Source organism: Haemaphysalis longicornis, unplaced genomic scaffold, assembly GCF_048455015.1.
Source record: "Haemaphysalis longicornis isolate Haplotype H1 unplaced genomic scaffold, Haemaphysalis longicornis Haplotype H1 scaffold_14, whole genome shotgun sequence".
Classification (NCBI taxonomy): Eukaryota; Metazoa; Arthropoda; class Arachnida; order Ixodida; family Ixodidae; genus Haemaphysalis; species Haemaphysalis longicornis.
The window spans coordinates 34,276,219-34,301,484 of record NW_027526245.1 but is presented as its reverse complement, the minus strand read 5'-3'; the positions used below and the strand labels follow the sequence as shown (position 1 = coordinate 34,301,484).

The window sequence follows — 25,266 nt, the reverse complement described above, 5'->3', positions numbered from 1 at the left end:
ACGTTTGATGTGAGCCGCATAGAAGCTAGAGCAGCATTCCTCTCTAGTGTATACTGTAGGAAAACATATTGCTGACGCTAGGCGTTCTCAGTCTGGCAACGGTAGCTTTTACATCACCGAGCCATGGCCGACCACCGAGAACGTTTTGATGTGAGCCGCATAGAAGCTAGAGCAACATTCCTCTCTAGTGTATACTGTAGGAAAACATATTGCTGACGCTAGGCGTTATCAGTCTGGCAACGGTAGCTTTTACATCACCGAGCCATGGCCGACCACCGAGAACGTTTGATGTGAGCCGCATAGAAGCTAGAGCAACATTCCTCTCTAGTGTATACTGTAGGAAAACATATTGCTGACGCTAGGCGTTATCAGTCTGGCAACGGTAGCTTTTACATCACCGAGCCATGGCCGACCACCGGAAACGTTTGATGTGAGCCGCATAGAAGATAGAGCTGCATTCCTCTCTAGTGTATACTGTAGGAAACTCTATTACTGACACTAGGCGTTATCAGGCTGGGAACGGTAGCTTTTACATCGCCGAGCCATGACCGACCACCGAGAACGTTTGATGTGAGCCGCATAGGCGCTAGAGCCGCATTCCTCTCTAGTGTATACTATAGGTAACTCTATTACTGACACTAGGCGTTATCAGGCTGGCAACGGTAGCTTTTACATCACCGAGCCATGGCCGACCACCGAGAACGTTTGATGTGAGCCGCATAGAAGCTAGAGCCGCATTCCTCTCTACTGTATACTGTAGGAAACTTTATGTCTGACGGTACGCGCTATCAGGCTGGCAAGGGTAGCGTTTACATCACCGAGCCATGACCGACCACCGAGAACGTTTGATGTGAGCCGCATAGAAGCTAGAGCAGCATTCCTCTCTAGTGTATACTGTAGGAAAACATATTGCTGACGCTAGGCGTTATCAGTCTGGCAACGGTAGCTTTTACATCACCGAGCCATGGCCGACCACCGAGAACGTTTGATGTGAGCCGCATAGAAGCTAGAGCAGCATTCCTCTCTAGTGTATACTGTAGAAAAACATATTGCTGACGCTAGGCGTTATCAGTCTGGCAACGGTAGCTTTTAAATCACCGAGCCATGGCCGACCACCGAGAACGTTTGATGTGAGCCGCATAGAAGCTAGAGCAACATTCCTCTCTAGAGTATACTGTAGGGAAACATATTGCGGACGCTAGGCGTTATCAGTCTGGTAACGGTAGCTTTTACATCACCGCGCCACGGCCGACCACCGGAAACGTTTATGTGAGCCGCATAGAAGCTAGAGGTGCATTCCTCTCTAGTGTATACTGTAGGAAACTCTATTACTGACACTAGGAGTTATCAGGCTGGGAACGGTAGCTTTTACATCACCGAGCCCATGGCCGACCACCGAGAACGTTTTATGTGAGCCGCATAGAAGCTAGAGCCGCATTCCTCTCTAGTGTATACTGTAGGAAACTCTATTGCTGACGCTAGGCGTTATCAGGCTGGCAACGGTAGCTTTTACATCACCGAGCCATGGCCGACCACCGAGAACGTTTGATGTGAGCCGAATAGAAGCTAGAGCCGCATTCCTCTCTAGTGTATACTGTAGGAAACTCTATTGCTGACGCTAGGCGTTATCAGGCTGGCAACGGTAGCTTTTACATGACCGAGCCAAGGCCGACCACCGAGAACGTTTGATGTGAGCCGTATAGAAGCTAGAGCCGCATTCCTCTCTAGTGTATACTGTAGGAAACTCTATTGCTCACGCTAGGTGTTATCAGGCTGGCAACGGTAGCTTTTACATCACCGAGCCATGGCCGACCACCGAGAACGTTTGATGTGAGCCGCATAGGCGCTAGAGCCGCATTCCTCTCTAGTGTATACTGTAGGAAAATCTATTGCTGACGCTAGGCGTTATCAGTCTGGCAACGGTAGCTTTACATCACCGAGCCATGGCCGACCACCGAGAACGTTTGATGTGAGCCGCATAGAATCTAGAGTCGCATTCCTCTCTAGTGTATACTGTAGAAAACTCTATTCTGACACTAGGCGTTATCACGCTGGCAACGGTAGCTTTTACATCACCGAGCCATGGCCGACCACCGAGAACTTTTGGTGTGAGCTGCATAGAAGCTAGAGCAGCATTCCTCTCTACTGTATACTGTAGCAAACTTTATGGCTTACGCTAGGCGCTATCAGGCTGGCAAGGGTAGTGTTTACATCACCGAGCCATAGCCGACCACCAAGAAGGTTTGATGTGAGCCGCATAGGCGCCAGATATGCTGTGCCAGTCGTCAGAGGTAAGATGCCGTGGACAGTTTGGTCGGTTTGGCGGAATTGGTTGCGTGTGGTAGGGCCTAGATTTTCCTCCACGTCTCCCCATAGCAACAATATTTCGTGAGCAATGTTCACAAATACTTGATCAGCAACGCCCCGAGAGGGGGCGGATGGGTCATATCGTTCGCAAAAATTCTATAGGTGCAAAAATTAAAGCCGTTCCACTGAACGTGAAAGCTGTCGGAAGCGCAGGGCTGTGATTCGGCATAACGGGCTGTCGCGCGGTTATCCGCTCACTGCTACCACCGATCATGCTCTTCTCCTCCCTGTCCCACTCCTTTCCGATTAAATAAACGGAGTTTTGTGTTATGCAATTCGAATTTCCTGCTTTCGTAGTGCTCCCGCGCCCCCTGCCTGAAGTAGCCCCATCGTGATCTCGCATGTGCTGGTACCTTACTGGGCAGTTTTGAACGTTTTTCGCTTACTATCGTAAATATTAACCCAACGGGTCTTCCTAACTAAATGAAAGCGGGGGCTGCTGGTTATGTACACAAAGTTTGCCTCAGATGTAGCTGCACCTAGTTTTCTTCGCGCTAAGCAATGCCTAGATGTATGACAAGCGCCGGCGATTCAGGAGTTTCGAACGGTTATGGATGTATAAACCCCTTGGTTTGCAAAGCCACTGTGTTATGCTGTTACGGTACGCCGTGAAGCCTTACTTAGGTCCATTATCTCGCTGCGCCGCCTGGTTACGGCAGGCGCGTGACATTGTGACAGCGAGCTGCGACGACACGGCGAGCCCCTAAAGTGAAAAACGTCGAAGGAAACCCAAGCGCTGCTGGGGTGTCACGAATGCAAAAGCAGTACTGCAGATTTCAAAAAACGAGACGTGTTGCTTTTACTCCGCGTTTTCGAAGGTCCACCTTTTACAGCGGCGTCAGACGAATCAATTCGTGATTAGCTGGTGCACGGTGGTGTTTAAGTCCCAAGGTAGCGGAGTAGTAAGTCCCATAGTAATGTTGACAGGTGAATTCCGTTAAGCGTGCTCTAAAGAACTCTTCGAAGGCACGTTGTCTAGGAGCAGTTTCGCTGTAACAGGCCCTGATGCCGACACCAGCTTTTTCGCTCGATGTGCAGTTTAGTGCAGTCGCGTTGAAACACTGGAGAACAACGGAAGGCGATCATTTGAGTTGTGGAAGATGAACTTGAACAAATTGAGGCTTGGCCACATTGTGTGCTCGCCGAAACAGAGGGTAACGGCGCAGAACGGCCGATGCACAAAACAAAGAAAAGAACCACACGCTCTCACTTATAACTGATTTAATTCATAGCAGTCTTTTCCCAAAAACGCATAGCTTAGGCGGTGTCACGCCCTGCCTTTCCTCAATTATGCATATTTGGCAAGTCGTGAAAAACGTTTTAGCTATACGCCCTCTCCTAATGATGCAGGAGTTTCGCCAACGGATTCTTGATGACCTTTAATAATAATAATATTAGGGCAACTGCCATTTTCTAGATCATAGATTTTTCGAGCATGGAAACAAAGCGTTTTTGCAGTTTGATAACATCGGACTCAACGGATCCCAGTTTGCCTTGCACCAAGGTTAAATTGGCGAGAGTCGACTCCAGAGAATGAAAGCCGCTATAGGAAAAAAAATAATACGCGCGTTGTCAAAAATTGGCAAAAATTTCTTCTGTCAAAAATTGGCAGTGGCTTAGCTCGGCTACGCCAGGATATACGTAGCGTGAGCTAAGGTTGAGCTGGTTATTCCTGGGTTTCCTGGTTGCGTAGGATTAGCTGATTACCACGCCTACTGCTGCTACAATGATTTCCAATCCAATCCAATCCAATCCAGTCCAGTCCAGTCCAGTCCTGTCCAGTAGCGGCGGCGGCGGCCCAGGTGCGCCAGCTTTGCGCTGTTTCGCTCTCCTTCTCCATGCCTGTACCACAGCTTCGGCTTCCTGTTCATTTATTTTTAATTGGCATTACCCTGCTATAGCTTAGCTGGTAAAGGTTTGTTCCCGTTTTTATTTAGTTTGTTTCTTATTCTCATGGAACGTTTAAAGCAAGTAGAGCAAACGCCCCGCTATATTGCTTCGAAGCAAGAGCTATTGTTTCCACACCTGGCCACCCATCGCATGACCAAGTGCGGAACGGAGGACGGCGAAGACGCTGGACGCGTGGGGTGATGTTCCGCAGGCGCACGCCGATGTTGCTGCGACGCACGAGCCATCGGTTTCACACCTGGCCACGCCTTGCATAATCATCAAGTGGACCGGGACGCCACGTGCCGCGCTTGCGCAGCGCGGCTCTTCAGGAGCCACGCGAAACTGCTCAGCCTCGGCCAGTGTAGCTCACGCTACAAAAAGAAATTGGCGCGGCTTGCACTAGTGGGGCAAGGTTGGACAAACTGCAGAGCTGACATCCCTCTCCCTTCGTCGGAGAACCGGCTGCTCAAAGCCAACGCTACGAATAAACCAACGGAAACGACACTGTCTTTTTGGAATGGGCATCTGGCACGGTGAGTGGAGTTCAACACCGTTGGTATTTCAAAATGACAAGTGGGTGACGACGGTGGTGAAGTTCCCCTAGAGTGTTATTCCGACGGTGACCCTTACTGGCGGAGACAAGGAGTACAGCTTCATGAAAAGGCAGAGAAGTGCAAGGGCACGAATTTATCCATTTTCGCTCCCACAATGGTTTGCAACCTATATGTGCTGATCAGACTGTGGTATGTGTTACAGACACTTCACAGTTCACGGGGAGACGTCCAAAAGGTACATCGTTTCTTCGCAGCTTTTGTTTTGCGGTTCATCCTGGGAGAGGATGAGTCGTCCAAATCTTTCGACGTGTACGTGTGGTGGGGGCTAGGTTTAACGTATTTCTTTTTGCCACACTTGGCAAACCGCTTTGTTTTGGCGAAATGTAAAAGACCGCTTTTGGCGCACCGTTTGTCAAGTTAGATTATTCACAATTTTGCCTGAGCTGTCTGTTACGGCACTGTTTTTGCCAGGAAGTATCATTGGCTATCTAAAAGAAGTTGTTGAGTCGTTGCTTTTTTTATCCTCACAGTTTTTGTTATGGTATTTGGACGCAGTCACTAGGAGGAGACGGTATAACTATCGCTGCGACACTGTTTTTTCCGATGGCTATCTGCAGAATTGCTAAATGGTCTGACACGGGTCGAGATGTGTTAAAACGCATTATATAATGTCAGTTGCACCGGGACGTACATTCTTCTTGTACATTCTAACGGGATGTACATTCTACCGGGATGCACATTCTTCTTTCAGCTACACACCGGTATACTCCTTGTGAAAACATGGACGCAAAAAACGGCATTTTCATGCCGTGGGGTGAGCAGTGTTGGTTGTGCAACAAACCGAAAACCATTGACCATGTTTTCATTGACTGTTTGGACGGGGTTTTCTTCGGGCATATGCTGCAACGTACGCTGAAAAAGATCTGCCAATCGATGCCCATTTTATTCCGTATTTGTTGTTTGAACATGATGACCATGGCGTTCCCCCAGACCTAATAATTTTACCTGGTCTGCACAGTGTATGGAGAGGCCGAATGGCAGTTCGCCACGAGGACATTGATGCGCGCCCTGTGAATGAGCATTTCCGGGAGGCCATATTCTCTTTTCTTGAAGCGAAAAAGGTACGCCCTTGTGTTCCCGACAGGTTGCTAGAAGTGAAAAAAGGAACAAAAATGGAAATACTTCACCAACCCGCACTCTACCCCAGAGTGGAACAGTAATTTTATGTCTTAGTGCAATGGCCTTTTTTGTCATTGGGTATTATGTTTGTAACAGCGGTGCGTATTTTGAAATAAAGAAAAAGAATGCGATGATAGCGCAATCGGATAGATGCCGGTTTCATAACTCAGGGTACGCAGCTTCGACTCTGGGCACGGAAAGCTTTTTCTTTTCTTTCCACCTTGAGGTTTTTTGTTCACGGTACACAAGCGACACTGTTAAAAATAAAATGCGCTCGCCCCCGACCCTAGACCTTGAGACACAATTACAAGTCCAACAATAACAAATTATTGGGGTAGATGGCGCTTCAGCAGTGGAACGTGGAAACATTGAATTGATTGGAGCAAACCTGTACCATATTCATAGGAGGAGGGGGGACACGCGTGGGGGAAAGAGCGTGAGAGGTGGCCGTAGAACAGAGGTAATTAGTTGGTGGTACTGGCCCAAGACTATCGTCTTTCAACGACATTTGAAGCGAAGGAAACAGATACGTGGCCAACTTTTTTTGTGCAAGAGCATTTGATTTGGTAAATATTACAGTGCAGCGGCAAACCTGACATTTCAGGCCTCGATGTGCACATTTTCGTTATGCCCTTTCAATCTTGCTTTGATGTGTCTTCCTCTTGGGCCTACATATTTTTTATTACAGAGCAGAGCGGCCTTCAACAAATTTGACAAAATGTTTAGCGTTTTCTGTGGAGTAAGACTGTGGCGTTCGTTGTTTTATTATCTCTCAAAAACACAACACGGAACGTTTTTGGCGCAAGAAAACACCACTCGCCCACTAGGTTTTTTCGTACCTCTTTTAAACTGTGCACTACATGATACGGGTAACGTATCACAGTTATCTTTTCGCTTTTGTTGCATTCTAAAGCTGTTTCGTTCTCTTGCGTATTTTTTAACCTCTATATAGTAGAGATTCCACTGAAGATGTTAACAGTTGCCTGTGGTGCACTCCTGTCTGAAGCCTATCAATCGGGTTTTTTTTATTTTTGTCTATGTTGCTTTATTTTTTTGTTTTATTTTTTTGTATTTCATTATTTTTACAAGGAGCTCTGTACAGGCGATGGGGTGCGCCATGGGGCAACACAGTCGATTGGGCATGCCGTAGCGGAGGACTCCGGAATAATTTTGGCCACCTGCCTTGAAATATCGACCCGCAGCGGAGGTTCAGTGACTAAGGCCTTGTGCTGCTAAGCACGTGGACGCGGGTTCCATTCCCGGCCGCGGCGGCCGCTTTTCTGACGGATGCTAAAAGCAAAAACACCCGTGTATACGAGATTTCCGCGCACGTTAGAGATCCCCAGGTGGTCAAAATTAATCCGGAGCCCACCACAACGGCTCGCATCATCGCCTACGTTGCGCCGGTGCGTTAAACCCTACAATCAATCAATCAAACAACTCCGAAATCTCGGAACACACGGCTTTTAGATGCGACTGCATCTCATTCACTCGCCTTGTCCCTGCATACAGCGTTGTTGTTGTCCGTCCACACCCCTCCCCCATTCTCATCGTCGCTAGAGCTGCGCTCTCCGCTGCTCACCCCCTCTCCTCTCCGATATCGAACACTCTCTCGCGAGGGGCATTGGATTTGATTCGATTGGGTTGGCTTGGCTTGGCTTGGATTGAATTTGGATTGGGTTGGATTAAAATGGATTGTGTTGGATTATATTGCGTCATAGCCGCGCCACGTTGCGTCATAGCCGCGGTCGTTCCAGCACCGGCGTTCCGATTTCGGGCACGTGCATAGACTTGATCTCCTTGGCAAATTGCACGGTGGTCCCGTTACTTCACCATCCACTACCCGTACACTTCAGCGACCACAAGGCCTTCATCGTTAACGTTACGCCGCGTGTTAAATAAAGAATACATCATACGCGTTCCTCACACGTTTCACGCAATTACAGAATCAACCCAAACACCAAGTGAACCCCCAAGATGCGTCGCATCTCCGCAGGGTTCCCCTCGCGGGAAGGTGGGGTAATTTTTTGCTTTCCGCCTTCATCTCGATCTGTTTGTTTACTAATGCTATCTTGCGTAGCATGGAAATGACTTTTTAGGACACTTCTAAAACATGTTGTTAAGATGGACCTCTTCGCAAGCTTAGAATTAACGAATGAAAGAAAGAAGCTGCTTGGTGGCGTGGGGCGCATACACGCAGCTGATGCGATTGTCACGAGAAAGGGAAGCTTAATAACTAGAAGCTTAGTAGCTGTTTTAAGTAATTCAAGGGCTACAACCAATGGCTTGAAATATAAAAAAAAATCATCGAATACCTTCAACATCAACAGTTCGAGTCGTGCCTCTTTGGTGTAAAAATATTATGCAACGGGAAGCTTTTGAGTACTTGTGAAATCCAGAATTGGTAAGGCAAAAGGCGATCATTGGATGCTAAGAAATAGTCGCACAAAGTTGGCGCTATAGAAAGTTCAATGCCGATTTTAATGTTTGTAGTGTAAATGTTGTAAATTTTTAATTTAAATGAACCCTAAAAAGCTTCAAAATATGGGACCTCTTTCGCGCTAGAATTAAGGAACGTATGGGTAAAATGTAAAGGAACGATCACCAGCAGGCGGAAGCGTAGTTTGACGCACTTTAAGGTGGACACGATCCATCAGGTTATAGAGAAATGCACGGTGTACATTCAACCCCTATATATAGCCTTCATCGATTGGGAAAGGATTTGACTCAGTCGAAGCCCCAGCAGTCATTCAGGCATTGCGGAATCAGGGTGTTGACGAGCATTACGTGAGAAAACTACAGGATATCTACAATGGGTCAGCTACCATTGTCCTGCCTAAGGAGAGCAGTAAAATAACAATAAGGAAGAGCGTCAGACTGGGAGACAATCTCTCCAATCTTATTCACAGCATGTTTGCAAGAAGTATTCAGAACGTTGGATTGGGAACAGATGGGAGTAAGGGTCAATGAAGAATACCTCCGTAACCTCAGATTTGCTGATGACGTTGCCTTGTTAAGTAACTCGGGGGCGAATTGCAAAGCATGCTTTCCGCACTGGACAGAGTAGAACCGTGGGCCTGAAAATTATTATGCAGAAAACTAAAGTAATGATCAATACCTTGGGAGGGCACAGCGTTTTCAGATCGGTGGCGAGACAGTAGAAGTGAGTGAGTTAAACATTTTATTAGACGAGGGGCCATGGAGCACTGGAGGGAGCGAGGATGAGGGGAAAAGGGGAAGGTCACAACTCGAACAACGAACACGGTTGCAGTCTTGGGGTCCTAAACACAAAATGAACACATTAAAGTCAGTCAGTGGCACAAAATGCGCAATTCACACTTAAATGTACAGTTCACACTGTAGACCACACGGTTTACACTGAAAGCAGTGCACGCTGCAGACAGTTCACATTGTAGCCAGAACGGGGAAGTCGACCAGGCAGTTACACCAATTCTTAGAGTCCGTTTTCAAGGGCGTACTCGGTGATTGATTCTAATGTGGTGGCATCGTCACGCACCCGACTAACATGTTCCTGTTCAGTCGCAGGGGCGGGACCTAGAGTTAAAAGCTGGTGACGATTACGGTCGAATAATGGACAAAGCCAAATTAAGTGGTAAAGATTTGGTGTGCCTTCACGAATACAGTGGGGGCATCGGTGCAATTCGGATCCTGCTGGAGCTGTCCATTTATTCATAATGGACATTTTATTCATTTTATCATTTGTCATTATCATTTGTCAGCTGTCATTTTATTCATAAAAATTGATTTATGCATAACAAACATGGAGTGTGAGTCGCCGTCCCGTAGACGTGCCAGGTCCACTCGGGAGTCGCACAGCAGGGCACAGCGCCCGGGCAAGGGCTCAGGTCGAAGCCCAGTCCGACACCCACCAGCTCAGCTGTGGCGGAAGATGAGGCATAGGGCAGCCGCGCCTGCCGGGTGGCCTCTCCCAGCACGGCAGCCGCTGCGGCCGAACCCTGCTGCTGCCGCACCAAGCCATCCGTGTAAACAAGGGCGTGGCTTTCGAGGTCGCCCCTCATGACGCCCCGCGCCAGCTGCAGTTGTCCGCAGGGGGTGTCCGCCGCTTGCTGCGCAGACGTGGAATGTCCAGCCTCACGTTAGCTGTCAGAGCAGGAGCCGCGCCAACAGGTTGCGCATCCACGGGGGCCACCACCTCTTCGTAGAGCGCGAGCATGCGCCCCATGCGCGAGCGGTGGTGGCCCCTCAGTCGCTGCAGCAGCGGCCCCCCCCCTCGGCGCGCCGCAGCCGGCCAAGAGCCCGCCTGTTTGGCCAAGAGCCCGCCGGTAAGCCGTCATCTCGAGGGTCCACTCCCCCGCCTCGGCCAGCGTCTTCTCGCACGGTGAGCTCTGGCCCAGGCCGAGGCAAGCGCGGACCCCCTTGCGGTGATCCCTTTCCAGCTGTCGCCAGGTCGGTTTCCGCAGGCTCACCAGCGGAAGCGCATACATCAGGAGACCCACAGCGGAGGCGTTGTACAGCCGGAGAGCCGTCCGCAGTGAGCCACTCCTGTGCCGGACCACCACCTTGTGCAGTGCCGTGGTGGCCAGCTGTGCCCTGGCTCGGAGCTCCTTGGCTGCTTTCCGGAAGTGCAGCCGGTGGTCCTGGGTGAGTCCCAGGTACACCACCCTGGTGTTCCACTGGAGCTCCTCACCATCGATGGTCAGGCGCCGGGTCCGTGCACCGGCGGCGGCGTCTGGATGCACCAGCATGGCGTCTGTCTTTGTCGCCGACAGCTGTAGGCCAACGCCGGCCACCTTGGCCCGGACTGCATCCATGGCCGCCTGCCGCTGCAGCACATGGCTCGGCCCTGACCTTTGGGCCCCAGCACCCACAGGGCGATATCGTCGGCGTACACCGAAATGTACACTCGGTGGCCCCCTCTGGGCAGGCAGCCTGGCAGGGCGGCCATCACCAGGTTGAAGACGAAGGGGCTGATGACGGAGCCCTGTGGGGTGCCCACGGCCACCGGCTGGGGGGCCGACAGGGCGTCCCCCACCTGCACCTGCGCCGTGCGACCCGTCAGGAACGCCTCCACAAAGCCCCGCAGCTTTCCCCAATTCCAGCCTCCTCCATGGCCAGGGATATGGCACGACGCTGCAGGTTGTCGAAGGTGCCATTCACGTCCAGCAGCACCAGGGCCGCTACCTGCTTGGAGGCTATGGCATGTTCAAAGGCCGCCACGACGTCAGCGATGGAGTCGGTGGCTACCAGGTGCCTCCGGAAGCCCGTTAGCTGCTCGGGGATGGCCTCTTCTTCCGTTGCAATGGCCTCCATCCTGCGCAGTGCCACCAGTTCGAGCAGCTTGCAGCCGCTGGATGTAAGGGCCACAGGCCAGTACGCTGTGACTGCCACAAGGCCCTTGCCTGGCTTTGGGATGGGCCGCAAGATGGCTAGCAACCACTCGGGTGGCAGCCGACCCGTGTCCAAGTGACGTTGTAGGCGGCCAGGAGCCGGCCGAACCCCACCTCATCCAGATTGCGCGTTATCTGATAGGTGAGGCCGTCCGCCCCTGGCGCCGATTTACGCTTGCAGCTGCGGAGAGCGGAGCTCAGTATCCGTGATAGGGGCGTTGTTGAGGGGGTTAAGCACCTCCCCCGTCGCAGTAACAGCAGCAGCGGGCCCCGGTTCCGCCTGGTGTGGCGGCGGCGGCGGCAGGAAGAGTGCAGCGAAGAGGTTGGCCAACTCCGCAAAGCTGGCCTGATTGCGGATGGCCATGGCAGCCAGGGGGTTGCGGTTTCTCTGGGGCTTCAGGATGGCGTTGAAGATGCCCCAGAGCTGGCGGCAGCGTGGGTCGGCCTCCGAGCTAACGCATAGGTCGGCCCAGCGCTGCCGGCTCAGGCGGTTGGCGTGACGGCGGCAAGCCCCATCCACTCGCCGGTACGCCATCCAGTCCGCCCACTCCCCCGAGTGCTGGGCCTTCCTCTCCGCAAGGTTGCGCACCACCCGCAGCTGCAGCAGCTTCAGGTCCGGCGTGGTGGCCCCCTCGGCTACTGTGCAGCTCTGCATGGCTTGCCTGGCGCAGCAAACCAGGCCCTGCAAACCAGGCCCTGCAAACCAGACTGCACACTGGGACACCAGCCGATCCAGGAGGCACGCTTCCCAAGGCCGTCCAGGGTGCACGTACGCACTGCACACTGCAAATTCTGCACCAACCGCACTGATCCGCAACGTCACTGCCGCGCACTCCTGCACCACGGTCATCACCGCACTGCTATCCAGCTCTCCGTGCTGCACATCGCTCCTCACAAACAGTGAGGCACGCGAGGTTCCTGGGGGGGTGAGACTGGTCGCCACTCACCACCTCCGAGCAGTCGGCACTGTCACACGCCGTAGGGCTGTGATAGCCGGTGTAACCCGGCAGGCGAGTCCCCCCCGAGCCGCCCCTTCCCACTCGCACATAGCCCTCCTGTAGAGCCACGACATGGGGCTCGTCCTGCAGCAGAGACGCACTGAGCTCCGGACGACACGGTCGCAGCGAGTTGGCGTTCCACTGCAGCACTGTAGGCACCAGGGACTGTGTGCGGCGGCTCTTAGCCATGGCGGGGCTTGGGTTGTGGCTGTCCCTGTGAAGCCAGCTACTTGAACAAGCTCTTCCGGCCTCGTTTCAACCGCGCAGGGGCTGCCCGGCTGCTGGGCTGTCGCTGGGCTGTCTGCTGCTGCTGCTGCGTCCCGGAGGCAGCACTCCTGCTGCCTGGCTGCTGGCGCATCGTTACGGGTGCGACAGGGGGCGCCTGGGGCTGCGTGGCCGCTCGCAGGGCTGCAACGCCCATACGAGAGGCAGGCGCCGGGGCTCGTACCAGTTGCGCACACACACGACGCTCCTCCTGCCAGCGCGGGAAGGAGTGGTCGAGCACGACGTGGGGGCCCCGCAGTTGGTGCAATAAGGCTTCGCGGCCTTGCACGCTGCCTTGAGATGAGTACCCCCGCTTCGCCAGCACCTCCTCTCGCAATTTCAGCTCGCTGTGGCGTGGTCCAGCCTGTCACACACCTGCCGCACTGCACTGGTCGCGGTCGGCACACCCTCACCGGCCGTCGGAGCTTGTGCAGCGCTGCCTCCGCAGGGCGGATTGACGCCGAAAAGCGCAGGTATACTGCAGTCTCCCTGCTAACAGCTGGAGCCGACTGGAGGCGACTGGAGGCCGAGGCAGGCTGGAGGTGACTGCCTCGGCCGTGATCGTCATGTCGTCGACCACGATGACGCCCTTGCTGCTCGACGACGGTTCTCGTGGGCTCACGTCGATGGCACAGATGATGGTGATGGCCAGTAGCACCTCCAAGGCCTCTTCGGTGCCCGCGTCCGTCGCCACGACGTTACGGTCCGCGTTCATACGCACGTCCACCACGCCAGACCGCGCCGTGAGCTGCCCAGCGATTGCGTCGCACGCCAGCTTCGCGAACGTTGCCCTTGGATCCTTCGGGCGATAAAAGACAGTCGCGAGGGTTGTGGGGCGTGGGGCAAGCTTTTTTCCCTCGTTGCGAAGCCTTCGTGCCGCTCTCTTACGTTTAGAAAGCGACACTACCTCCTGCCAGCCGTTCTGGGCGGTGTGGTTGCGGCTGCCGCCGCTGGCCGCCAGAGAAGGAGGCTGCGCTGCGCTCGCGTCACAGCGCCGCCTATCACATCCTCACTCGCTCCGACGGTGATTTTTTCACCTCGGACGGTAGCGGAAGGGCAGTCAGTCAGTCAGTAAACTTTATTGATGGGAAAGGGGATAAGGGAAGGGGATACGGAAGGGTCTCGAAGGGCGCTGGCCACCTTGCCGCTTCTCCCTTGTGATGGTGTCCGTCCCGTCCCCCACGGCCGCCGGCGTGGCTTTTCCCGCAGGGCGTCCGCGTAGCTACCGGCGGCTCGCTGGTTTGACGGAACGTCCTCAGGCCGCGCGGCGACTGTCGGCGCCGGGGCCGGGCTGCGCTCCTCCGCCGCTGCAGCCGCGAGGAGGGACCGAATATCTGCCGCTACACCGACATCCTCCCCCGCTCCGTCAAACATGGCGCAGCTGGTCGCCTTGCCGTCCCGCCGCCTGCCTCGCTCCTGCTCGATGTGGACGGCGTCCAGTTCGTCGATGACAAATGCGGAAAGCGCGATGGCCCGTTTGCCGCGCTCGGCCTGCGCCGTCTGACGCCCGTCCAGGTTCCGCAAGTTCTCGAGCTGCCGGCGAAGCATTTGCAGCGTCGCCCTCACTGCGGTGTTGACGTGCTGCCGCTCGTCGTACCCCAGCGCGCGTTCCACGGCCGTTGGGGGGCTCGGGGAGGTCCCAATATCCCCCGAGGGGAACTCTGTGACGGCCGGTTCAGTTGTGGAGCTCGGGCTCACCTCGGAGTCGTCTGGCAAGCCCTCGATCTCGGCCAGCGTGGGCACCGCGCCGGCCCGCTGTAGCTCGTCGTCAGGCTCCACGCTCGCCGGTGCGCCGGGGCGTCCGTCGCCGCTCTGCGTGGTGCTCACGTGCTCGGGAGAGCTCGGGCGCGAGTCGCCCGGGTTCATGGCTTCCGATACCGCAGCCCCCGGGGGGGGGGGTAAGAAGCTCTATGTAGCCGAATTATAAGGAAACTTTTCGGGAGCAGATGAGAGATGCGGCCGCCATGCTTGGCCCCCTGGTGGCATCTCCCCGCATACACTTTATTGAAGAATACTTCCCCAGGACGCGAAAAGCGCTTGAGAGGAGCAAGGATGCCAACAGGAGTTTCTGTCTGTAAGCGCTTGTAGCTTTCCATAATGAGGTGGCGAAGCTGGAGTTGTCAGTCTGCTTGGACAGGGGGTACGGGCGTGGCGGGCACCACGGGAGGTGATTCTAGCCTCTTCCTGGCAGCGTCGTGTTCCACACGGTTACATTCGGCGCCTGTAGTGTGTCCTTGAGTTCAAACAATTCTAACTTTGAAGCATTCAATTTGTATGTCTCATATCAAGGTAAGGCTTTTGGTTGCCGTATTGTTCGGTGAAAACGGACGGTTTAACTCTGGGACAGCAACATAGGAATCCGTGATAATGCGAAATTTCTTCGTGGATAGATGGCCGGAATGGTTATAAATTTGCCGCGCGGCTCCCAGAATTCCTAGAAGGTCTACCTCTTCTACGAGGCCGTATGTGTTAGAAATGTGCCTGGATCCATTCATTTCCGACAGGTCCACAAATGTTCAGGCAATGGCCGCCGTCGTTCCATTCAGAGCAGCGTCAGTGTAGATGTCAGCTTCGTCGCCTGCATTGTCATTTGCGAGAGTGTGAAGGTATTATTCGCGTACTTTTCTTTTATCCCCGCGGTTGGGGCGTCGACGCAGAATTCCGATGGATGGGCATTCCCGCGGAGGGAATTTGTAAGCGAAGATATCTACTTAGGGCAAGTAGTGACCCCATATCCCAACCACGAGGCAGCGATAATTAGAAGGATAAGAATGGGGTGGAGTGCATTCGGCAGGCATTCTCGGATAATGAATGGCAGTTTACTATTGTCCCTGAACAACAAATTGTATGACAGTTGCAGATTACCGGTACTCACCTACGGGGATCGCTTCGAAGATCACTAAAAAGGTTCAACTTCAATTAAGCACGACTCAGCGAGCAATGGAACGGAGGAGGGAAGGTGTAACATAATGGATAAGTGGAGGGTGGAGTTGGTGAGTGAACGAAGGCGTGTTATTGACGAATAAGTAGAAATTAAGAAGAATAAATGGGCGTGGGCAGGGCATGTAATGAGAAGGCAAGACAACCGCTAATCATTAAGGGTAACAGAGTGGATCCCTAGAGAAGGCAAGCGCTGAAGTGGGCGGCAGAAAGGTAGATGGGCAGATGAGCTCAAGAAGTTTGCGGGGATAAATTGGTCGCAGTTAGCACAGGACATAGATAATTGGAGATATATGTGAGAGGCCTTCGTCTTGCAGTGGGCGTAGAGAGGATGATGGTGGTCGTGATGGTGATGATGAGGATGAGGATGAATGGGGGAGAGTTTAACGATTTCGCACTAGTGGCGCGAAGGCTGGATAAACAGCGATGCCGGCGGCTCCACCTTGCTGTTAAACATCACGGGGATTTCATAACTTGCCGTTGAAAGTTCTCAACGACTGGCAGGCCCGGATCATATCGTCAGCAAGTTTTCATTACATCCCAACGTGGACCGCGTTAGCCAGCGCTACAGGCGACGGTGACCGGGTTCGCGAATTTGGCGTCTGTAGCGCGAACTTTTTTGAGCTGCCCACTTGAGGCGCAAAGACGCACGGACTGGCGAGGAGAAGGGCATGCAAGAGATCAAGCCACGAACCCTGGTGAGAGTGTTCTCGAAGACGAAGTCGTGCTGGCGGCCGCGATGGCGTCATCGCTCGGCGAGGTTTTCCTGCGCACGTTCGCTGGCCCAACACCAGCTTAAAGAGCATCGCTGTTAAATTGTAATGACGAACCAGTGCTATTTTGAAACGCGACTAAATTGTACATGTCGATGTGATCTCCAGCACAAAGAAATACTTCTCTATGGGGCGATGAATAAGGAGCCATGCATGCCAAAAAAAACAAGCCATTTTACTTTTGTCATAGCAGTAGCTTTTCAGTAAAATGGTTTTTAGAGCTTTGATGTGCCTATTTTTCTCTCCCTATGAACCATTAAATCAATTGTTTTACCATAAAAAAGGTTATTAAATAAACGGTAAGCAAAACATGTTCCAGCTGGCATATGGCAGGTTCACGACCAATTGCAATGAATGGGCTGAGATCAGCATCCTTAAAAATTGTTTGTGAAAAGTTAGTACGTTAACAAAAATAGCACAAAGCTGAGCCACTGGTGAAAATGTACTCCCAGATTTCCATGCGGCTGCTGCTTCTTCCTGGCATCGTGTCGCGCTGGCTGGTTTTTATAACGCTAACCAGAAAACGCTAACTGGTCTAAGGGTATAGCGCCGGCTGGGAGGGGAACGTGGCTCACGGAGGCTGGTGCCAGGCAAGGTTACACGAGATAACGTTGGCATTCTCGCCCGGGGACGGGAGGGGAAGCGACAGACGTTGGAGGGCAGGGACACCTGAAGTGCGCCACGTTCCCCGAACTCTACAATAGCGGGCTCTACGCCAGGGGGACGAAAGACTGAATGTTGCTCCCCACGTCACGTATTTCTGGGTGCACTCACCCCTACTGGTCGAAAAATCAAACTATGGCAAGTAAAATGAGGTTAAAAAATGCCGCACAGCCAGTTCCTTCAAACCCCGGTATGCCACGATGAAAGCTTCGTGTTACGTTGATTCTCACATAAGCATGAAATCTGGTAACTTTTGTTTGTGCCCGTTTATGTGAGCAAATATCAAATGGTGGCATTTTGAATCCTAAGACGCGGGGAGGTTGTCGATCTCGGTGTTCGAAGCGCTCACAACACAGGGGTGAACAAAAAAAAATTTGGCGTATCCCCTCGCCTCACTGCGAAGGCCCTCGAAACATGAACGTCTTCTGCTGACCGTGACATTGAAATCCGGCCTCTCTCTCCGGCCCGTCTGTCAAGCTCTTCACTTCCGGTTTCGCTCCTCTCACAATAAGCCTTAAAGGAGACTTGCCTCTAGAGTATGCGTTTATTTGTTATCGCAAAAGCCAAGCAGTCATGTATATCTATTTAAAAGAACGTCGGAAAACTACTTATTTCTTATTTTATTTTATTTATTTATGATAGCCTCAGGACCAAAGGCATTACAGAGGGAGTGGCGTGAGAGCAAATACAAAAGAAACAAGAAACACACGTAGCACAATGTAGCAGGGATACAACAAACATTAGAATCATTAACACAATGTAATAAAAAATTGCGACTCATGAAAAACAAACATTGGAAGAACTCCTGATTATACAATGTTAGCTAGAACATTCCGCATCTGGTGGACTTCAATAATGGATGCAGTGTCAAAAAAAGGCGATTCCAGTCGCGACTTGTCCTGGGCAAGAAGGAATGAAAACAATGCATTGTTTTGCACATATCAATCCCAACTTTGCGCTCATGGTCGATGTGACGGGATTGATAATGTGGCCTAGGTATAAATTCGTCACGCAGCACGGGGTGGTGACACAGCTTGTGTAAAATAGTTAGTCGTGAAATTTGACGCCTAGTCGACAGAGATAAGAGGGTTAGATCAGATTTCACTCTAGTAATGCTCGCGGTTCGATTGTAGTTAGCTAGCACAAATCTAACAAATATTTTGAACAAGTTCTAGGGTAGTTATAAGCTTTCCGTGACATGGGTCCTATACTGAGCATGCGTATTCCAGTTTGGAACGAATTAAGGTTTCTTAAACCAATAATTTGAGTGACGAAGGAGCTTTAAAAAGTTTTGGCGCAAGTAAACCAACATGCGATTAGCCTGGTGAACAATATGCTCGATATGAAGGTTTCAGGTTACGTTCGTGGTGATGTGAATGCCAGGGTATTTCTAGGATGCAACTGATTCTATTTGGACATTGTTAAAACACGCATTGTTTTGCATTTGTCAGTGTTGAGTTCCATTGGCCAAGTTTCCGACCAATTAACGACAGAATTCAAATCAGACTGCAAAATAGTAATGTCCTTATCAGAAGTTATTTCACGGAAAATAACACAGTCACCAGCAAATAAAAGGACATTACATTTTAACAGAGAAGGCAAGTCATTAAGATAAATAAGGAGCAAGCGGGGTCCAAGGACCGATCCCTGCGGTACACCTGAATAAACAGGGTTGAATGGAGAGCAGCATTGATAAGCGACAACGTACTGCGAGCGGTTAGTCCAAAATATTGAATGCATTTCAAGAAACTTCTGTCAATGTTTAATTGATTTAGTTTATGAAGCAGTAGCCCGTGTAATACCTTGTCGAGTGCCTTATAAAAATGTAAAAAGTATGCAGTCAGCTTGCGATTACCGATTTAAAATTTGGTGTAATCAGCGACTAAAAAATTAGTTGGGTTTCACAGGAGTATGCCTTACGAAAACCGTCTTGGGCTGCTGCGAAAAACGAGTTGGGTTCAAAATAATTAACCCAATTACTGTAGATGACACGTTCTAGTATGTTGTACTACTGGTTAGAGAAATGGGGCGACAATTACAAGGAATATTTTTATTGCCGGAGTTGTAAACTGGAATCACCTTCTCTATTTTCCATTTCTTAGGAAGCGTACCCGTGTGTAATGATTGCTGAAATATTTTTGTTATTAATAGAACAATAGGCAGCGGTGTTTTTCAAACAAAATTGTGGTAATGCCATCAAAGCCAGGAGATGAGGAGTTATTTAAGCAAGTGATAAGTTTATAGATACCGGATACATAAATTTGTACTGTAGGCATAGCTGCGCAATTGTGTTTGGGTTGGAGGATTCACAATGATAGACGGTGGGAAAAGTTTTTTGCGAATGTTTGGTTGAGAAGCATAGCACAATGATTGCTTGCAAGTGGTTCGTCAAATGTGTTGTTTAAGGTGATTGTATCTTCGAACGGACGATTTATGCTTCGGCAAATTTTTTAAGTATGAAGAAAGCATTGACGGAAGCAAATTAGATAGAAAATTTTGTCTCGCGTTTTTTATAGCCGAAATGTAATCATTGGAAGCCGCTTTTCTGATGGAGGCGAAAAGCAAAAACGCCCGTGTGTTCGAGATTTCGGCGCACGTTAAAGATCCCCAGGTGGTCAAAATTAATCCGGAGCCCTCCACTACGGCGCGCCTCATCGCCTACGCTGCGTCGGCGCGTGAAACAGCACAATCAATCAATCAATCATTGGAAGCAATCTTGTATAGCATCCCAACGCGAGTTAGAAGGTGAGCGTGAGGTGAGGTGAGTGGAACCGGGTTGATTTTTAGCGAATTCAATAAGCTTTTTCCGGGTGATGTGCGTAGCTGGACAAAAATCGTCCGACACTGCAATATTTTTCGGTTTGAAAAGCTTCCGTGCCGCAAGCACAGTTCACAAACTTCACGATAACCGGAGAAAATTTGTTTGGCGAAAGACTGCCCATACGACGTGGCCGTCCGATTTAACCGGCTGGAAATGAGGGCATTACTTCGGTTAGAATTGCCGTCAATTTTGTTTCTGTTTGACGCCAGGTTTCCCTTGAGTCAGGCAAACCATAAAACAAAAAGTTGTCGCTGCGTGAACGGTCCTGAAGTTATCGATGCGCGACTGCGAAAGGGCATTTTGTGCGGCTGAAGAATCAGCAGCGGACTGCTCTGCCGTAATTTGCGCACCAAGACCATCCACATCACGAGATTTTTCTTCCAAAGCGTCAAGCCTCTGTTGAATGTTCGAGACCTTCGTTTCAATAGCCTTTTGTCCGGTTAGAATGCTTTTGATGCCTGCCACAACCTCGGCTTGAAATTAAGAACTTTTAATTGAGCGGGCATGAACATCCTTTATAACCGGAAAATAGCACCCATCTGTTCAGCGGCGTTGTCAGGTAAGGTTTCAATAGAGTGTTTTAGAATAGCGTACGCAGACGTACGCAGACAGTTAGCGAACGCTATTTTTGCATCGTTAGCACAGCGCATGCGCCGTACGTTAAGCCGCTTCTGCGTTTAGCGGACGCTATTTCATCGAAACAGCGTGCGTACGTGAGGCCGCTTGCGTTTCAAACATGGCGGCAAGTAGCGCGACAACCGTCTACGGTTGCGCTGTTCTGTGGGCAGTAATTTGCTTCCGATGGACCTAGTTCTTTGCTCCTGTGTTTTTAAATACGTCGAGTGGTTAGCACGTCGCCCTCGCGCAGCTCCGTATCGTCGTAACATCAAAGCGAGCGACAAAAGCTGTATGTGTGTGTGTTGCAAACGCGTTCGCTTCCCGATGTTCGCTTTGTACTTCTGCGGGTGGATAGTGCTTCCCATGCTCTGGATTATCTTTCTTGAGCGACGTATGGCTCAACCTCGCATGGGGTATGTGCAGTGTGCGTGGCTAAAAGCCTTCTCGGCTCGCGCGCCAGAGTTAAGTAACTTGCTGTTCGTCCCCGCAAACCGCGCGCGAGGTGAGTGCCGAATTTACGACGGGCAGGAGGAGGAGGAAACCGATCGTCTATGAATCGCGGTTCAGGCTTACAACGCATGTTGTGACGTTGTGTTCGTTCGAAACGCCTCTCTAGATTGTTTTGAAGTTGAATAAAATGTATCCGTAAAACCCGGGCATTCTCGGCTGAGGGCGTTCTCTGCGATTGCACGAAAGTGCCACGGAGCTTCAACGCTTTCTTTATAGAACGTACTCAGGTAAGAGAATATTCATGTCGTGTTATGGCCGTGTAGCATTCAATACTAACGGAAAAGCGTTTGTTTACAATTGTTTGGATAGTCGTAAAATGTCCAAGCACTCCGACACTCCGATGGCAGATCAGCCAGCGATTCATTTCGCGAAACATTCGACATATGGCGCCTTAAGCATTAGCGTGTCGCTACGCAAAACTGATGAGACGCTCTACTAAGACTCCTCTCGCGGTGTTTCCTTAGCGTGACGCAAAAATTTAGCATTTACCGTACGCAAAGGTAACAAACGCTGTACTAAAAGGAGCCATGAAGAGAAAATGCAGGTTGGTTTTATTCGAAAGATTTCGTGTTTTATAGTGCCCCCAGCGCTTGTCCGGATACAAACGGTGCTTTATTCACTGAGAAATTAAACAATTTAGGTTAAAATGTTGATTTTCCCGCTCAATCGTGCGTTTTCGTGGTCCCAAGTGGCATCACGGGAACCGACCGCTCTGCAGCCTAGAATACCTTCATTCACGCATCCGCCGTACAGGGTAGAGACACGTAACGCTGGCGCCGCCATGTTCGGTTGCTCGCTCGCCGCCGAAGCAAGTCATTGTGTCAAAACCGCGCTAAAATTATCGCCGCAACGCGGTTTACTGAAGAAGTTTGAATCATATTGTCTGTTTCGCGTTGCTAGGTCTCGTGGGAAACGAAAAGAATAACGCGTTGAGCCCGTTGGCCCAATTGCGGCGGCACGGGACCGTTCAAAGGTTGTCTCCACCCTGTACAGCGGTGTTGGTTTGTTCCCACGTTTCTTTACGTTCCGTAACCTAGATGGCGCCACCATACCGTGGCAAGCGTTTGGTTTGTTTTTGCCCGCATTTAAACCTGGCTTGTTTTTGTTCTGGGAGAAAATATTCGTTCCCTGAAACAGTGCTCGCTCGACAAATGGGGTCACGTAAGACACCGTTGCTTGTGTCAATCGGCCAGTGTCGTCTGAGACAACCCCAAGCCCCATAGTGCTGTGCAGCTAAACCAAAGCATGCTGTGCGCAGTACGAACAGCAGAACGCATCAGTACTTCTATGTTTACATGTGCTTTCGTAACTTCCACTGTTTGTCTCATCATTCCTATTGCTTTGTAAAGAATGTGCCCTAAATTTAAGCGCAAATCGCTCGTTCGTCTAGTTTGTAAGCTCTACCTAATTTGCGTCTGCTTCTGCCAGCCTCCGCCAATCGCAGAGCTTAGCCCATGTGACATCACAGGTTCTGTTGCGGGAAATGAGCTGGTGGGTCGCATGACCATTCCCGTTTTTCCTAATTATGTAGCTTATTTGAGCGAAGTTCACGTTAAAAGTGGTGTCAGTATGATTCTAACGAGACAATCTTTTGAATGAACCAAACTTTTGTTTTCTCTTCATGGCTCCTTCAAACTCCCTAGTGTCATGAAGTGCTTCTGAGCGAGTAGTGGGCCCGGGATTGGACTCAATGTCACCACAGCACAGTATTAATTACGCCATAGAAAAGCACTCTGACAAAGTTTCACGCAACACCCGTAGGCACGGGAACAGCAGGGTACAATGGTCATCGGTTTTTCTCGCATACAGTGAAAAGTGGTTACACACCTGCATGGCGAAAAGTTGCCGATTAAGAGCTGCTCCGAAGGCGCTGCGTCCATGCCTATTGAAGAGTGTGTTGGCGCGCCAGCTACTTAAATCCTCGCGAGCCGATGATGCCATCGTCCATTGGCCTGTTCGGTAGAAGACGAGTTCGGTCGATGCTTCGATCACGCAACAGGTTCACGCAGTTGGCGTAGCATCCAGCCTGTCAATCGAAGGGGCCGCTATCGGCAGCGTGTAACGGACGCCGGGAAATGCGCTGACCATAGCCGATAACCACGAAACGACCAGAGCAGACAGGATCTGCATGGCGAAAAGTTGCCGATTAGGAGCCGCTCCAAAGGTGCTCCTCCTATGCCCACTGGAGCAGCGCCTTCGGATAAGCCTATCGTCAAATATGCCTATCAAAAAAGCCTGTCAGTGTTGCGTCGAATAAGCCTAAGCCTATCTTCTCTTTTTGCTCAACAACGTGGAAAAGTATGAACGTTGCCACCAGAGTTGATAGTGTCATAATGTTTTGCCTATATAAACGTCTTGTGCAAGAATTTTTAACTTGAGGAACAGGCAGCCAGAGCAGAACTTCCGCGTTTAGGTAGCCCAAGACAGGCTGTCGTCTTTTAAAGGCGTTCGGGCGCTATAACACGGCTACCGAAAGGTGCTCCCTCTTAATGCTGCGTCCTTCCCCGCTTCTTGTTCGTTGCAGGCACTGCTGTCGCCAGCATTTGAAGACATCAAGTGGTTAAACGACATACGAGAGCGTCGTTACAAGCTGGGCGACTACAAAGAGTACTTTCAAACACTGTTCGAGCACTTCGGGGGCGGGGGCAAGGCTGGCATCACCTTTGAAGAGCTTGCCTCTCACGAGATAATAGTCATGCTAGAGCTCTCGCAAGTGATAAACGATCCGCCCACCCTTGTTCCGTACATCCCCAATTCATCGTTCCTGTTTGCGAGTGATTACCTCAAAGAATGGGAGAGACACATCCAATCGGTTCGAGGCAGCCATTCCGAGGTTCGTGCCATGGCGAGAAAGTAATGGTTTGCATTACATCCGTGGGTTGTCGAGCGATTGTGTTACAGTGATTTCAGTTGATGGCATCGAATTTTTACAAAGTGTGCCGTTTTTTTTTCCTTAGTTGGTGTACCGCTGTTAATGTAGAACATAGGAATCCAACCCACTGAAACGACTTTCTCGGCACACAAACGGCCTCTCAGTACCCTTTGGTAAACCATACATGTTTCCTTGTAGAATCTAGCCCTTGAATGCAGCTATCATGATGGTAAAGTCTTACACTCGTGAATTTCTTACCTTTTTGAGTGTTCTATGCATCCGCAGCTATCCTATAAGGAAAACAAAGTCAGTGCTACGGAGCACACCGCGTTTTAAAAATGTGGTGCGCCTGGATGCTTCAAGCTAGGTAATAAAATACGAAGGGGCAAGTAGCTTTTGAGGTCAAATGACTTGATTGAATGAATAAAGAGCAAGTTAGCGTAGATCATTTGGGGGAATTGGAGAAGGGAAAAGGGATAACAAAGCCAATTTGTTTCCACGCAAATATAAGTGTTTGCAGTATTTGCAGACAATCCGACGTGCGTCTGTTCCGCAGATTCGCATAATGACTACGAACGCGCGGTATTTGGACAAGCTCCTCGACCTACAAAATGAGGACGATAATCCCCTCGAGACTGTCCTGGGCTGGATGATAGTGCAATACACATCGAAATTCGCCAACCGCGCCTTGGTCAACAATTTCAACGTACCCGACGAGCCCGACGCAGTAGTCGAGTCCCACAAGGCGAGCTGCTTCAGGTACTACGTGGACCTAATGGGCGTCGCGGCGTTCACGCCCTTGGTCAGGGAGGTCTACACGGAGCCGGTGCGAGCCGACGCCCGGCGGATCGCCACGGACATTCGTCGGATTGTGTTCCAGGAGCTGACCGTTGCCACTTACCAGTGGGCGAATCTCGACGCGGTGTTCGGCCTCTTCGAGAAGGCTGCGGCCGAAGACCTGGACGAAAGGTCTGTCAGTCACTGACGAAAACCAGTCTGGTACCTGAAAACGTTTGCCAATCCCTAAACACGCTTCTGTACGTTAAAAGGCCTCATGTATCATGCATTCCGTGTCCTGTAAGGGTGAACGGCCGTCGGGGTATGTCTACTTTAACAAGGCACGCTTGTAAACGTTGGGTTACTAACTGCACGGGAACGGGCTAGGTATGCGGAAAAGGCGTGACGTATACAGCGGTTCTCTTTAAATACAGACTGTATGCTTAAAACTGAGCACCAAACTAAAGTTCTCAAGCTTAGCCCGTGCATTTCGTTATTTTTGCTGCTTCTCAAGCTACAATTTAGTTTGGGAGTACCTACTGGTGTTCCGAACTTGAGACTCGGGACTCGCAAGGCGCAGAAATGCACAACAAGGGGTCAACGAATGTGTTCCGTGCAGTGCACTGTAACGACTAGCTACAGGGAATGTTTTAGTGTTCACTGTTGCGCGG

At 50.9% G+C, this 25,266-nt stretch overlaps 1 protein-coding gene across 1 annotated transcript in view; it reads left to right on the top strand.

The window, feature by feature from the left end:
* The window catches only part of LOC144164840 (uncharacterized), a 76,586-nt gene extending 51,783 nt beyond the window's left edge, over positions 1–24,803 (top strand). Inside the window, exons 4-5 of the mRNA XM_077695096.1 lie at positions 23,471–23,779; positions 24,375–24,803. Coding sequence (XP_077551222.1) covers positions 23,471–23,779; positions 24,375–24,803 — 738 coding nt within the window. The remainder of the gene's footprint in view (positions 1–23,470; positions 23,780–24,374) is intronic.
* Positions 24,804–25,266: the final 463 nt, after the last annotated feature.